This window comes from Poecilia latipinna, unplaced genomic scaffold, assembly GCF_001443285.1.
Source record: "Poecilia latipinna isolate Pla-1442-1.1 unplaced genomic scaffold, P_latipinna-1.0 Scaffold381, whole genome shotgun sequence".
NCBI lineage: Eukaryota > Metazoa > Chordata > Actinopteri > Cyprinodontiformes > Poeciliidae > Poecilia > Poecilia latipinna.
In genome coordinates, this window is record NW_015112997.1 from 189824 (window position 1) to 204679 (window position 14856).

General features: G+C 36.5%; 1 protein-coding gene across 2 annotated transcripts in view; it reads left to right on the plus strand.

The window, feature by feature from the left end:
* ak9 (adenylate kinase 9) overlaps positions 1 to 14712 on the plus strand; it is an 18879-nt gene extending 4167 nt beyond the window's left edge. Inside the window, exons 1-34 of one of the 2 annotated variants that reach the window (XM_015036789.1) lie at positions 142 to 459; positions 887 to 950; positions 1029 to 1081; positions 1176 to 1272; positions 1471 to 1583; positions 1758 to 1913; positions 2149 to 2271; positions 3262 to 3336; positions 3425 to 3526; positions 3678 to 3817; positions 3916 to 4229; positions 4667 to 4785; positions 5163 to 5310; positions 5404 to 5500; positions 5592 to 5656; positions 5900 to 6088; positions 6950 to 7089; positions 7228 to 7431; positions 7519 to 7791; positions 7935 to 8053; positions 8580 to 8799; positions 8915 to 8983; positions 9062 to 9271; positions 9450 to 9668; positions 9817 to 10030; positions 10119 to 10320; positions 11856 to 12002; positions 12124 to 12341; positions 12430 to 12626; positions 12781 to 12950; positions 13051 to 13149; positions 13893 to 13995; positions 14116 to 14230; positions 14342 to 14712. In XM_015036789.1, the coding sequence (XP_014892275.1) occupies positions 367 to 459; positions 887 to 950; positions 1029 to 1081; positions 1176 to 1272; positions 1471 to 1583; positions 1758 to 1913; positions 2149 to 2271; positions 3262 to 3336; positions 3425 to 3526; positions 3678 to 3817; positions 3916 to 4229; positions 4667 to 4785; positions 5163 to 5310; positions 5404 to 5500; positions 5592 to 5656; positions 5900 to 6088; positions 6950 to 7089; positions 7228 to 7431; positions 7519 to 7791; positions 7935 to 8053; positions 8580 to 8799; positions 8915 to 8983; positions 9062 to 9271; positions 9450 to 9668; positions 9817 to 10030; positions 10119 to 10320; positions 11856 to 12002; positions 12124 to 12341; positions 12430 to 12626; positions 12781 to 12950; positions 13051 to 13149; positions 13893 to 13995; positions 14116 to 14230; positions 14342 to 14547 (5073 nt within the window). In that variant the 5' untranslated portion in view covers positions 142 to 366 and the 3' untranslated portion in view covers positions 14548 to 14712. Of the gene's footprint in view, positions 1 to 141; positions 460 to 886; positions 951 to 1028; positions 1082 to 1175; positions 1273 to 1470; positions 1584 to 1757; positions 1914 to 2148; positions 2272 to 3261; positions 3337 to 3424; positions 3527 to 3677; positions 3818 to 3915; positions 4230 to 4666; positions 4786 to 5162; positions 5311 to 5403; positions 5501 to 5591; positions 5657 to 5899; positions 6089 to 6949; positions 7090 to 7227; positions 7432 to 7518; positions 7792 to 7934; positions 8054 to 8579; positions 8800 to 8914; positions 8984 to 9061; positions 9272 to 9449; positions 9669 to 9816; positions 10031 to 10118; positions 10321 to 11855; positions 12003 to 12123; positions 12342 to 12429; positions 12627 to 12780; positions 12951 to 13050; positions 13150 to 13892; positions 13996 to 14115; positions 14231 to 14341 lie in introns of those variants that run through there. The other variant, XM_015036790.1, reaches the window with a different exon arrangement.
* The last annotated feature ends 144 nt before the right edge of the window (positions 14713 to 14856 follow it).

The following is a 14856-nucleotide window of genomic DNA, read 5'->3' on the forward strand; positions in this document are numbered from 1 at the left end:
TGTCGTCGCTGGACTCCGCCGTCCGTTTTTTTTTTTTTTTTTACATTTAACTGATGATAAGGTAATCTGACAAATTTATTGAAAGGCTAGCAAAATATGCAGCAACGTGTGCCCTTCCACGCGCTGAGTTTAAGTTTGTCTCTATGGCAACCAGCAGACAGCTGCTTTGTTTCTCCAAAAGCAACGTCGAAACGTCGACAGTGTTCGTTACCTACAATTAATACACATAGAAGGGGTTATTCGACGATTTAAGACAAAAGTAAGCACAAACGGTTAAATGGGTGACAGTTGATATGGTTAAAAAAAGAAACAATCTTCTTTGAAAGCATTTTAATGTTTCGGTAGTCTATCCGTTGGACAAGCTAAATGGACGCTTTGGTGGACAATCTAATAGAAGATGAAGCTGAGAGAGCGGGTCTCCTTGCCAAACCCACCTGCTTCATTATATTTGGAAGACCAGTAAGTTCTATGAGATATTTACAGTTATCTGCAAGGACCCTTTGGAAATTATGTAGGCTACTTTCTAAAGATAACAGTTCATAAATATAAAGAACAGACTAAATTCTCCACAAAGTATCAAGAATTCTGTAACGGCAAGTGAATCCATGAATCAATTAATTATTGATTAATGGATTAAGTAGACTCATCTGCTAAACCCATAAAAAGTAAGGAAACTAAAGATAAGGAAGACAGATGTGGGATGAATAGGGACGGTGTTTTCCTATGGTTTGATTTATCAATGTGCATAAGGCATCAGTTTGAGCTATTGCAGGAAATTACATTTAAGCATGGAAGAAAAACCACTCAAAATTAAAAAAATAAATAAATAATTCCAAGACATATTCCGTATCCTTGACCTCATTTTCAATGTTTCTTTTTTTGACAGGGTGTTGGGAAATCAACATTGGCCAGAAACATTGCAGTCTCTTACAGGTGTATTCTAATTGATGGTATGTTCTTCTCAGATACTTTGTTTTCATACTTGTATGCCTGGCACCTAATGCATTTCTTATTTAAAAACGTTTCAGCTACAGATATGCTCAACACATACATTAAAACCAAAACTCAGGAAGGAATAGAGGTAAGAGAGATTATTTCTATTAGTTTTCATTAATGTGGTTATATACATCTTAAAACTAATATAATGTCCATGTTATAATTTTAAACCATTTCAGCTTCTGAACATCTTGAACGAAGGGGAAAGTGTCACAAACGATGAGGTTGTGCAGTTGATTCTTGACAGAATTAACAAGCCCGATGTTCAGCACTACGGTAAACTGCTCTAATAGTAAACTAAAACGGTTTAGTACTGCATGCTCTTTAAACACCAAACATTGTTTTTGATAATAAGAAGTCCAAAAATTATCAACCAGAATGTATGAGATTACCTAAGCAAGCAGAAAGTAACTATTTTTATTAAAACAGCATGGATGTTGTGCCAATGTTTGGTCATTCCGTTTCTCTGTACAGGCTACGTGCTGAGCTGCCTCCCATACGTAACAGAAGATCCCCAAGAGATCCATGACCAGATTGAATTGATCAAAAACCTCAAGCTAACGCCAGATTTCATCATTAACATTAAGGTCAAATTCGTAGAGTTGAATGTTGTATTTTGTTATTTTGTTATTTTGTACTTCTTTGTAGTTCACATAATCAAAGTGTAATAACAGCACATATTTAGAAAACTTATATAACTTAAAAATGTTGCTCAGAGTTACTGATATCATCTACAAACAATGCGTCCTGTCTTTTAACAGTGTTCAGACATTGACCTGGTCAAAAGGTTGTCTGGTCTGAAGCAGCATCCAGAAACTGGGCAGCTACACAACATGAATCTTTGGCAACAGGAAGAGGAGCGTCTTAGGAGGAGCAAGGAACAGGAGATGGAAGATACTGACGAAGATTACGAGGAGGTACTTAGTGTACAAAAAAACATTTTCTACTTCTGCTGCTGTTTCATTAAATCATAAATCACTTAATTTTGTTGTTGTTGGTGGTGGTTTTTAACCTGGATTTGCAACCATGTTTATCATTTTTAGCAAAAAAATAAAATAAAATAAGACATGATAATAGGACAACAACAAACTTCTGAAAAGAATGTGCTCAACTACAATATTCTAATACACCACTTTCCTTTTTTTCTTTCAGCCTGAGGAGGAACCCCTCTCTATGGAAATGTTTGAACAGATGGTGTGGTTACCAGAATACCTGCCCCAAAATATTTTTGCTAAAATCAGCACTTACAAGAACATCGTGCTTAGACAGTTGGAGGCAAGTTAGAATGGCTTTTTTTATTTTCTAAAATATTCAGTACACACATAAAGTATTGTACTTCTTTTCATTTCAGACAGAAGTGTGTTTTGAACAGCAGATATTTTCTGTTCCTCTTATGTCCCCTGAACACAAGGAATGCTATTTTAAAGATCACCATAGCGATACTGATTTGGTTATTCTTTTAGGAAAATATTAACACTAGTTTTAAGTACAATCTTGGCAAATAAGGCTGATTCTGATTTCTATTTGCCATGCATGTAAAATATTCATAAATTTTTAGAATTTGTAAATTCCTAAATGCCAGTTTTAGCAGCACACTAAAAGTTAGTATTTAGGTCTTGGAGAGCAAAACTGGCAGCAAGAAATATTTTGATCATTTTTTAAATTTTGTTCTGCAGTCATTCCTAAATTGCTCAACTCGATTCCTTAATAAAATATTATAGATTGCCACAAAAAATATTCTTTACGTCTAAAGATTTTAAGAAAATCCTTATCAACTTAAGTTGTGTTTCAAAATATTCTGAATTTTTAGCCACATAAAATGAAGTGTTACTTATTAAAAGTTTTTTTTTCTACTAAAACACACAAAAGGTGGATTTTTATGCATTCCCAATTTGCAAGTGTAAATTGAAATGACTTTCCACATCTTATCAGTGATACATTGATGACTTGTCCAAGGTGCACGATGCCCTTTGACTTCTTGTGTGGGCCATTTTCCAGACAGGCTAAATCCTTACAAAGATTAAGGGTATATAGAAAAATAAAAAAAATGTAAAAAAATAAATAAATAAATATATACAAAGAATAAAATGATATATCAGAATTCAGCACATCATATACACACCCTGGATAAAATTGTCATGATTTGCACCAACATAGCCAATGTTTTGCAAAAATTAAATAAAAAATAATGTAATGGAACCAACCTGGGTCATAAAAACTTCTTTGAACACATACCATGTTTGGTGTTGCTTGATATTTTTCCAGGACGTTTTTGCAGAACACAACCCCATCTACCTCTTGGAACTAGATGGAAACGATCCACCTGAAGAACTGTACTTGGTAAAGTTAAAAATGTGCATTCAGAAAAGTTCAGCAACTGATCTTTTTGGTGGACTGACTTCAGTTTATTTCTATTTTTACCTTGCAGTCTGTGATGGCTCGTCTTGGAACTATGGCTATAAAGCCTGTCCCTGTTCCAGTCCTGCTCAGTCAACATGTTGAGGAAGAACTAACAGACACGATTGCCACAGCAAGGCCATCCTCATATTTTTCCTTAATTTTCATTAATGAATAAAACCTCCTACTAATTTGTTGGTGGAGTCTTTAAACACTCCTTCTCTGACGGAACTTCTGCAAATTTGACTTGAATCAGTGTTAGCAGGTATTTCTCTCTTTCATAGGAAGACCTTCTAAGATTCATGACCTCCATCAGAATTGTGGCCCCTGGCTTTCGGTGGAGAAGAAGCCGCTGGGGCAGAATTTGTCCAGTTGCTCTGAAGGAGGGCAACATTATTCAAGGAGAGACAGATTTGTGTGTGGGGTGAGTGTTCTTTAATGAATTATTCTCCTTAAATTGACTGGCCTACCACTAACAAATATGACTGGATAAAAACCTTTCCCTGCTCAACTATTGTACAGCTTTCAGGACAAGTTGTACATACTTTCATGCCAGGACGCCTACCAGAAGTTTATCGCAAATCCACGCAGGTACCTACTGCCTCCAATGCCCAGACCCCCTTGCAAGGTTTGCATCATTGGCTCTTCTCAGACTGGAAAGAGCACCATGTGCAGTCTTCTAGCTCAGCACTACGGTGCTGTGGTGCTCGATTTAGAGGAGCTGATAAAGCCATTTTTAGCCAAGGCTGACCAGGAGAGGTTCGAAAAACTTAGAGACATCACAACACCTACTGTAAAGAGTATGAGGAAGAAGAAAGCGCGAGAAAACACTTCAGGCAAGTTGGGCCTTATCTAAGATTTCATATTTTCACATAAAATATTATCCTTTATCAAAGTTGTGCAGATATATACAAAATATCACTGATCTTATGTTACCCTTATATTTTTTATGTGAACAAAAGGAGTTTTTATCTTGTTAACTAAAAATAATTTGACATTCATACCTCATTAACCTTTTTGTCAGTTTGTCACATTACAGCCACTGCTTTTTGGTTTTTGTAATAGACATAATCAAATAAAATCAAAATCATTAAGTAAAAAATGATGCATGGTTTTCTGATTGTTTTAAAATAAATATCTCAAAGATGAATTTGCAAAATAAAGTCATATGTCATTTTCTACAGGCATTATATATTTTATATATGTATATGCATGTTCACACACATACATAGTATGTGTGTATGTGTAATTTTGTGGTGTGTGCTGCTCTCAGTGGCGATGGATAATCCACAAGTAACTGCTCTGGTGCAACAAGCCATTGAGGATGCCAAACAAATGGCCATACCGCCCTTTGAAATGTATGTTAATGCACTGAAAGGTCGAATGGAAGAGGTACGTTTCAAGTTCAATGTTAGCAGTGAGCTTGTTTTCCTGTTTTATTGATTCATCATTCTTATTCTTATCTATTATTTTCCTTCATGTATGCAATATGTTACATTTTAAAATCCCGAACATGTACAATGGAAAGTAGAAAATCTACTATGCACACAGGCAAAGCATTCAATATATATTTGTCCTGTAGACAGTATTTGTTGTTGTTTTTTAAATTCACAAAATACATACACATTTTCAGTTTTTTAATTAACCCACTCATGCATCACTTTTCTTTTAATCTGAGTATGCTTTTCTTAATTGATGTACAGTATTATTTTTATTACGTTGTCAATTTTGCCTTTAAGTATATTAGCATTAAAGTGTTTATGTCACAGATAGAGACAATGAACTCCAATTCTGAGGACAAAACAGGATGGGTGCTTGACAACTTTCCCAAGAATCTTTCTGAAATGGATGTTGTTCAGCAAGTCGGAACCCTGCCAGACACAATCATCTGTCTCAAAGACACTGATAAACATTACAGTGGGGGCATACTTCGTGCACTTGTTTTCTCCAAGTTTCCCCATAGACCGTGTTTTTAATGTGTCCACTTTATTGTGTATGTGTACAAAACAGTAATGCAGAGAATTTATGAGCAGAATAAGGAAAGCGTGGACAAAGAGATCGAGAAAAGATTACAGAACCAACCGTTTCTGCGAAGTGAAACACTTTTGTAAGTTCAGACTCAGTAGCCTTCTCCAGTTTAGAGTATTTAAGTGTTTTTGCACATTTCTAATACAGTGTTAAATGTCTTCCCACTTCAGGAAAGAAAAGGAGCAAGAATCAGAGACACTGACAGACCTACTGGCGATTATCGAAGAGGAAGAGGGTATTATGTCTCCATGTGCTTCTAGAACTTGTATATTTTGGTAGTGTCATCTTTTCTAAGATAATTCAGAAGAACTTAAATATATTGATGTTGCCTGTCCAGTAGACACAGACAAAATAAACCAAGCAGTCGATTGTTATAATTTGGATTAATCGGGACAGTCTGAACAAAAATGAACAGAAGCGCCAATGATAAAGATTTAAACGAATCCCTTTCTCCTTTTACTCTGTGCTGTACTAGTAGAATTACCAGAAGGTATGGAAATGGACTATGCCAGCATTCCAGAGATGAAGGAGTATAGAGAGCAAATTGAGATATTTGAGGCGGAGTGGGATCAAATGCAATCGAATATAACAGTAAGCCACTTCGATGTTGAGATTGGGAGAAAGAGCCCTGACGACTTGCTTCAAGAAATTGTCAAAGAAATGGAAAGTGAGTGTACAAACCTGTTTGAAATCATCACAATAAACTTTTAAGGTTTTGCAATTTGAATGGAAATTATAGTGCCTTTTTAGCTTTTTTGTACTTAAATATTTCAAGTTGCCAAAAATGCTATAATCAAAGAGTAACATACGTATGTGTAAAAAGTGTCTTTTATAATTAGTATTTCCTTTACTAAGGGGGAAAAAATATCCAAAACAACCTGGCCATGTGTAAAAAAAATTCCTTCTTGTCAACGATCATAGCTGATAGCAACTACTACCATTTATTAGAAAAAAGCTGGCAAGGAGTCCTTTTAAAATATGTTTTTGAATTCTGCAAAGGTTTTTGATCATGATCAAGGTTATGCGAAAAAATTTCAAGTTTGATTTAAATTCAAGCATGTTATGTTGTTTTTTTAGAATATTTAGTCTACTTCATGCTGTTAGACAGGTGCAATTTTTATATAATCCTTTATCTCTTGAGACTTTTCTCATTTAGAAGAAAGACATGTTACATACATAAAAAAAACACAAAAACAATAATAAAATCTACTAAAAGTGATTTATTCACTGAACAGGTCTGGCATTAATCCAGTTTGAATGAATTTGGACGAAGCTATAAATAAAATGTGGATTAAACATGGCAGATAATCACTATTTCACACAGAGCCAGATTGGGTTGGAAAGCCTTTTGCCCTAATAAACAAAACATTTTGTATTTGAAAACTGCATTTTGTGTTTACTCGAAGGTTATCTTTGTCTGATATTGATATGTATTATGCTCTCAAATATTTAAGTGTGACAAAGCACAAAAATAGAGAAAATTTGTGAGAAAGTAAAGTCTTTTCATCTTTATTTCCATCACCTCTAGGACCATTTCAGTATGTGGCTTGGGAGTTTTCTTCAGTTGACCTGATCGAGGAGGAAGAAGATCAGGAGGCCTTAACAGCATTCGAAAATGAAGAAGAAGATAGTGACGAATCAGAAGAGGAAGAAGAGGAGGAAGAGGATGTACTGACAGATACTTTTGATTTAAAATTGATATTACAAATCTATTTAAACCTAAAGAAGATGTAGATCTTTTATTTTGTAGATAAATATATATTTTTTATAATCTGTAAGATCATCTTTGTTCAACCAATGTTACAGTTTGAACCAGCAAGCAAGAGGTTGTTGGGCGACACCAAGCATTTCTGCCCTGTTGCCTTCAAAAGAAACAATGTCCTGTGGCCAACGACTGACAAAATCTCAGCTAAGTACCGTGAACGGACTTATTACTTCTCCACCATAGAGGCCAGAGACTCCTTCATTGAAAATCCTGGCCACTTTGTTGCACAAGGAGAGCTCCTTAAGGTAAAGCAGCAAGAATGAGAATAAAGAAGTATTTTTTTCAGAATAAGATAGAATCACTTACGTGTTTCTATTTTCCTCCTATGCAAGCCTCCTGCCTTGCGAATCTTTTTGCTTGGCGTTAGAGGGTCAGGCAAAACGACTAATGGTGAATGGCTTTCAAAGAAACTCGGGCTTGTCCATATTCAGTTCAGAGAGCAACTGCAAACGAAAATTATGGCCAAGACATATAAGCCAGTTCCCTCTGCTGATGAGGCCGTGTACCTAAAAAGTGATACTGAGTATGTGGAGGAGCAAATAAGAGCAGAAAAGGGAGAGGAAGAGGAAACAGAAAATACATCTGGCAACTTGAACATTGATGAGGTTTGATTCATTTTTATTTTATTTTTATTTTATGTTTTTTGCTATTGACGTTTAAGGTTTTTTCTCAAAGTTTTAAAAGCAAGAATGTTGTTGTCAGGATAAAATATTTGAACAGAACTTCTGTGTTTTTATAATCACAACAGGAGGTGTTTTTGACTGAAGATGAATTAGTCATCAAAGCCTACCTAGCCGATGGAGAGCCATTGACTAATCAAGTTTTGGATATGGTTATTTTACCTTACTTTCGAGAAGAACCATACAAGTAATTATCACCAGACATTCTTCATTTTAGGATGTACTTCACTAGAGTAGTTTTTTTTTTAGTACCCTAAAGTTGTTTGTTTGTCCACCCATCCATAAATCCATGTATCCATTTTATTAAACACCATGTGGCAACAACAGTTTATTTTGGATTATTCTGGGGGAGGTTACTGTAATACCGTTGTCGAGTTTTTGGTCCTGAAGATTGGCTGTAAACAGCCTGAAGACATATCTGGAAGCCCCCTTCGCCTCTTGCACTCAGGAACATTGGGATTGGGTGCCATGCGAGTCAGGTGACAGGCAAGCATGTGGGGTCTGGATTTTCAGCTGCCCTATCTGTCTTCGGGGAATTATGTTAGGTCCTGTCTGCATTAACAAACACTATGCTCAGAATCTTATTTTGAATTCAAATGTAGTTAATGTACATAACACCATGCACCTTTTTCTTTTACGTCTTTAGTTGTGTTGGTTATAGTAAACACTTTTTCTCGATTTTTGTTTTTCATATACTAATATGTACTTTCTAGGTCTGTAGGCTTCATCTTGGAGGGTTTCCCCCATGATCCTGAGCAGGTGGAGTTCATGTTGGAACGACAGCTATTCCCTGATCTTGTTGTTGTCATGGAAGTTGAAGCCACAGATGTCCAAAGACGCCTGTTGCCAGGCTACCTTGAGAAGTGGCGCATGCTCTACCACAAGCATGAAGAACAGATAAAACTTCTGCAACATCTGCGGCAAAAAAATCGAGTATGAATGTGATTTCTTTTGTGTGTGTGTGATGACAGATTGATTTTTAATAATTTCTATTATGTTATTTCCTTTACTAGTGTCTAAATCATTTGTTTTTACTGCTTTGATCTAGGATGAAATGATCGCCAAGAGAAGGGCTGAACTCATAGAACTGCAAGAGGCTGATGAGTCCAGATTTACCGTAAGCAAACTCATCAATACCTTGTTATCTCACTTTGGATTTTAGATGTTCTTTAATTTTATATATCTAAACAAATAGTTTAGGCACCAGATAAAAGAAAATGAGGAAGAAGCAGACGATTTCACCAACATGGAAGAGATAGATGCTATATTGGAGGTGGAATTTCCTGAAACAGGCTTCAATGAGGACATAGAGGAACAGGAGACTGAAGAGGCAGCGACTGAATGGATTGAGGAGGAAATAGAAGACCGCTTTGAAAAGGATTCTGCAAACATTATGACTGTGATGGTATGAGTAGAGAAAACCATTAAAAGCTAATAAGTGGAAGTCTAATAACCACTCTGGAGAGCGTATGACTTCTGAGCATGTCTTCTCCAACTCTCTTTTCATGTTAATGTGAAGATCCTAACATCCTTGCATTTTTTAATGGTCTTCTGAGTTTTTTCATGTGTCGTTGTAATCTCAGGAACTCATCAGTGAAAATGACATACCCAAGCTGGAATTCAATGCATCTCAAAAGTTAGAAAAAATCCAGAATCGCATGCTCCACAAAATCAACCCCATGATAACAAACAGGGAGTCACTTTTCCTATCATGTCAGCAAATCTCATACAGACTCGCAGAAAGTCTGCTGCTCTACTCCTATAAGCTTAACAGTGCCTTTGACTGTGCAGACCCTGTCCAGGTTAGTATAATTAAGGAAAATGTGAAGTAACAGCTGTGCTTCTAGAGATTTTAAAAATGATTTGACATTCATTTATATTTATTTCTATTTTGAGTTTGGAAACTGACTGATTGCCTGTGTTGTTCTTTTTTTTCCACATATAACCCAGCAATACGACGAGGACATAATTCATCCAATCCATTGGCCTCTAAATTCCTCATATCCCCTCATCCTCGGTCCGTTTATTTACTTTTTTCGAACCAAGGAAAACCGCAGCAAGTTCAAACTGAACCCCTTAAAATACCTTCGACAGCCAACCCCCACCACTTCCTTCCCTATAAAAATAGCAGTGACTGGACCTCCTAAAGCTGGAAAAACCACTGGTAAGTCTCGAGGCAGCTGGAGATGATTCTCAATTGTCAAGAAAGCGTCAAATGACTTTTTACTTTTGTTAACCATTTATCTCTGTAGTGTCAAAAATGTTTGCTGATAAATATGGTTTAGCTCGGCTTTCCATTGGGGCAGCAATGCGTCTGGTGTTGAACTACAAGGCGCACACCAACCTGGCTGTGGAGATGAAAAAGTATCTCACACAGGGCCTTGTTGTACCTGATGAACTGGCTATTCAGTGTCTGGAAGTGGCGCTCCTTAGCTCTGTATGTAGCATTCGAGGGTAAGATATGTTTTTTTTTTTTTATTTATACAATATTATTATTTGAAATGACACCTTGGTATCTATATCATTTGCAGTTTGTTGAAATGGGTTGCGTTTCAGCTACAGATATCTGCATTTTATTTGAAAGACCAACAAAGAAGCGCAGAAACAAATTTTTATAAATTATGAATTGAGAGAAAAAAAGATGCACATACCCCCTCCTTCTCAAAAAGAGATGCGTGCATCAGATTTTATTCCACTTTAATTAACAATTGTAGAGCGACCTTTTACTGCACTTTACATGTGCAACTCTTTTGAAGTATGTCTCTACTAGTTTTGTGCATTTAGGTGCTGAATTTCTGCTCACTCTTTCTTGCAACATTGCTGAAACTCACCCAGATGGGATCCAGAGATTCTGTGAACATTTTTAAGTCTTGTCACATGTTCTCTGTTAAATTTAAATCAGGACTTTAACTGGGCCATTTTAACACATGCATATGTTTTGATCTACATCATTCTATTTTAGCTCTACCTTTATGTTTAGTCTCACCACTACAGGAATGTGAACCTTTACTCTGCTCTTAAGACTTTCCAGACTCCATAGGGTTTTCATCCAATACTACATGTTCTCTGCTCTATTTATTTTCCCATCAGTGCTAATTGTTTTGTGTAATCTTTATATTGTGTAATCACACAACTGCTTTTTGATTTCTTTCAACAATGGCTTTCTCCTAACTACTGTTCCATGACAGACAGATTATGGATATGGGGTGAACAATCCACTCCATATCCATAATCTGTCCACAAATGCTCCAATATGAGATGTGGATCTCTGTTGCTCTCCATGGTGTGAGTTACCATGAGCATCTCTGCTGCCTCTCTGATGAATACTGTCCTTAACCGGCCAAATGTTCTAGGTAGAATTGAACTTTGCTTCTGTGAGATGTTCAAAATCATGTCATTTGTTTAAAGATTTGATCCTACTTTAAACTTCCACGCAGCTTTGTTTCTGACTTGCTTGCTGTATTCTTTGGTCTTTGTGATGCTGTTTGCTCTCTAATGTTGTCAGCAAACCTCTGAAGCCTTCACAGAACATCTGCCTTTATCCTGGCATTAAACTGATAGCAGAAATATTCCCTAATTAGGTGACTTCTGAACGTAACGAGTTACACTGCATTTTTTTGTGATACCAGAGAAAAAGGAACTGAATACAAAATAAAGTCACAGTTTTCCCAGTTTTATTTGAAGAAAAGTGTTTAAAAAAAAACATGAATAATTTTCCTTTTACTTCACAATTATTCGCTACTTTTTGCTGGTCTTACAAACTAAATCCAAAATGTGTGGTAGTAACATGAATTTTGAAACGAGTCAAGTGTTATTGATAGCTTTAGAAGGCCCCGTAAGTCTAGGAGTGTTTATTTATTTATTTATTTTTTTATTCTGTCATCTAAAGTTTGAACAAGAAAATTATCTTTTTTGATGCAAGGAAAAAACGGCACAGCTTCTAGTTATGCGAGTGTAAAAACAAATCTCTGGTTTAATTTATGTTTCAGGTATGTACTGGATGGCTTTCCAATGACCCTTCAGCAGACAGAACTCATGGAGTCTCAGAACATCATACCTATACTAGTGTTTGAGCTCCAAATCAGTACCGTAGAGGTCCTTCTGAGAGGCCTTTCTGACAAGATGAACCCCAACAAGTAAAACAGCCTTTATTAAAAACAGTAGTTTCCTTAAATACTGCAAGTCTGATAGCTGGTTGAAGCAAGAAAATGAAAATCAATGCAAACTCCGCCCATGCTTTATTTTTCATCATTGTAGGCCTTACCTATTACATGACAGCTCTGAGATCCTGCACAGTTGGGATTCGTCTTACAAGAAAGAGGTTGAACATGTTAGGCCGTACTTCCAAGAACAGCATCAGAACTGGTTCACGCTCGATGGCTCTAAAAACAAATGGTGGATGTGGAAAAATATTTTACAACAAGTCGACATCAGTATGAAATGTGTGAATTCCTACATGAAGAGGAGATATAGTGGTAAGTGTTGGAAAAACTGTAAAGAAAAAAAAAATTGCTAAAACTTTTTATGTGCAGCCCTTTAATTCCAAACATTATTTCTAAACAGGGAAAGCTGCCTGCATAAACAGGCTGTGCATCACACCCAAAGAGCTTAATAGTCGCATTGGGGAGTTTGGCCATTACTGTCCTGTCTGCCTTGCTCTCTTCCATCACCTGGTGGATTGCTCAGAAACTGCAGACTTGACTCATGCTGCTGAGTACAAAAAGTTTTATTATCGCCTATGTGGCGGAAACCATCTGGAGGTCAGTGTACGATATTTACATAATATGATTACTTACATATGGTTACGTTCTCTTTTACACACGCCCCCTGTATTGAATTGAATGTACGACCAAATATATGGCTAAAGTTGTGCTTAAGAAAGATAACAATTGCACTATATTCTTTTGGCAACAGATATTCCTGTCAAATCCTGACGAGTTTTTGGCACCTTGTTGTCCATACAACCTCCCTGAGCCCCACCTACTGCCAAGAAAGCTGACAGAGTTGCAGGTGAAAAACAAATTCCCACAGCAGATTGAATTGAAGGGATTCTGTCCTGTCACTTACAAGGATGGAAACCAGAGGTATGCATTGCTGGCAAAAATTATAATTTATCATACATAAAAAAGAAAAGTAGCTGTTTTGTCATATCTTTTGAACGTGTCTAAACATTGTTTTTTGTAGGTATGAATCACTGGTTCGAGGACTGATGCAATATGCAGTGGAATACAAGGAAAAGCTTTACCTTTTTGAGACAAAAGAGAAGCAGGAGAAGTTCATGAGGTAGACGACACAAAACAACTTTTTGCTATATTATGCTCTCATTGCTCTTTTATTTTTACTCTTAATTATTTCTGATATTCAAACTAATTTTTAATATCGAGCTAATGTAAGTTGAGTAAATATGAAAATAATTTTTTATGGTGATTTAGTTCATCAAGGGAAATAACTACCCAAACTAATCTGGCCCATTGTGAAAAAGCAAGTCCCATCCCAATCATCCCCTTTTTAGTCATGAATGATTTTGAAATCTAAATAGAATTTCAGTAGCCATTACAGAAAAACAGATTTTCTGGAAAATTCTTCAGTCCTTATGGAATATCTCAAGAAGTCACAAAAAGACAATGATCTGAAGAGCACCAGCAAATCCAACTCTGACTGGCTAAAAAAACAAAACAAAGCAAAGCCAAGATTTTGGAGTGGCCCAGTCAAAGTCTGGACTGAAATCCAGTTGATAGGCTGAGGCCTTAAAAAGACTGCCCATGCTTGAGAAGCCTCCAGACTGGCGGAATTAAACTAAATCCCAAAAGATGTTCATGTTCTGGCCAAAGAGTGGCACAAATAGTTATTAGGTTTAGGCAAAATATCCAAGTGTGACAAAAGGGCACAAACAGGAGAAAATCTGTAACAGGGTAACAATGTTTTTACATCACTGTATTTCTGTTTTTGTCTGAAAATAACAGTTACAGGTTTTGTTTTAAATGACAATGGAATTAAACATTTTTGCCTGGTATATGTTACCAAAGGACACCTGAACTCTACTGTGACCAAAAGCTGCCATGTAAGGTCCCTCCTCTTGATGAGCCTGTTCCCCCCACTTCTCTTCCAACACTGGGCTACCTGGAACAGGTTAGACACACTGTTCCCCTGACTCATGTCTTTTTAAAGTTGAAATTTTCATTGCATGCATTTTACGAGTGTTTTTGCTGTTCTGAATCAGGTTCGAGTTGAACTTGTTTGTTTCTTTAGGGAGTGGCAGAACCAGTGATCAAAGCCATGACAGCTGTTGGGTCTCTCAAACCAAAGTACCCTTTTGTCAGTGTAAAAAGATCAGCTCTTGTGTATGTGGCCTTCTATTTGAAAGGTGAGCAGACTGTCAAAGGTGCATGTACTTAAACTAAATCATTAATCAAGTTTTATGACGACAAAGAATCTAAGTGTTTTTATTACTATTATTGTTGTTGTGTTTTACAAGCTTTCAATCAAAAGTCCACTGGCTGTCTTCGTCAGAAGTACAAGAAAAAACTTGCATCATTTGAAGAGAACTGTGCGCTCATAACCTACCTCAGTTCAGCAATGACAGGAGCCTACAAACCTCCCGGCGAACGTCCCATAGATTTTGACTTTAAGCTCAACAGGTTTCTGGCACTGGGAGCTCCGGGAGCCACTGACGCTCTGTAGCTACATCTCTTCTGGGTGTTCTTTCAGCATGGTCATTTAGCAGTAGTGCAGTTCTGTGTTTGTTTATGTGTATCAATAAAATTTAAAATCTGTGACTTTTGGAAATGTGCAATCTGTAATGAAGCATATTTCTCTTTAAATAAAAAACATTGGCTTCGATCATTATTCAGTCTTGTTTCTAGCGATCCAAAAGCTTTAAAAGAGTCTGGCAGAAATACAGTTATTTAAACACTTTTTAGCTTTGGTTTTTATGCTGGCAATTTGAACTGAGTCTAGGTTGCCATAAAAAAATGATAAGATGAAATGCAA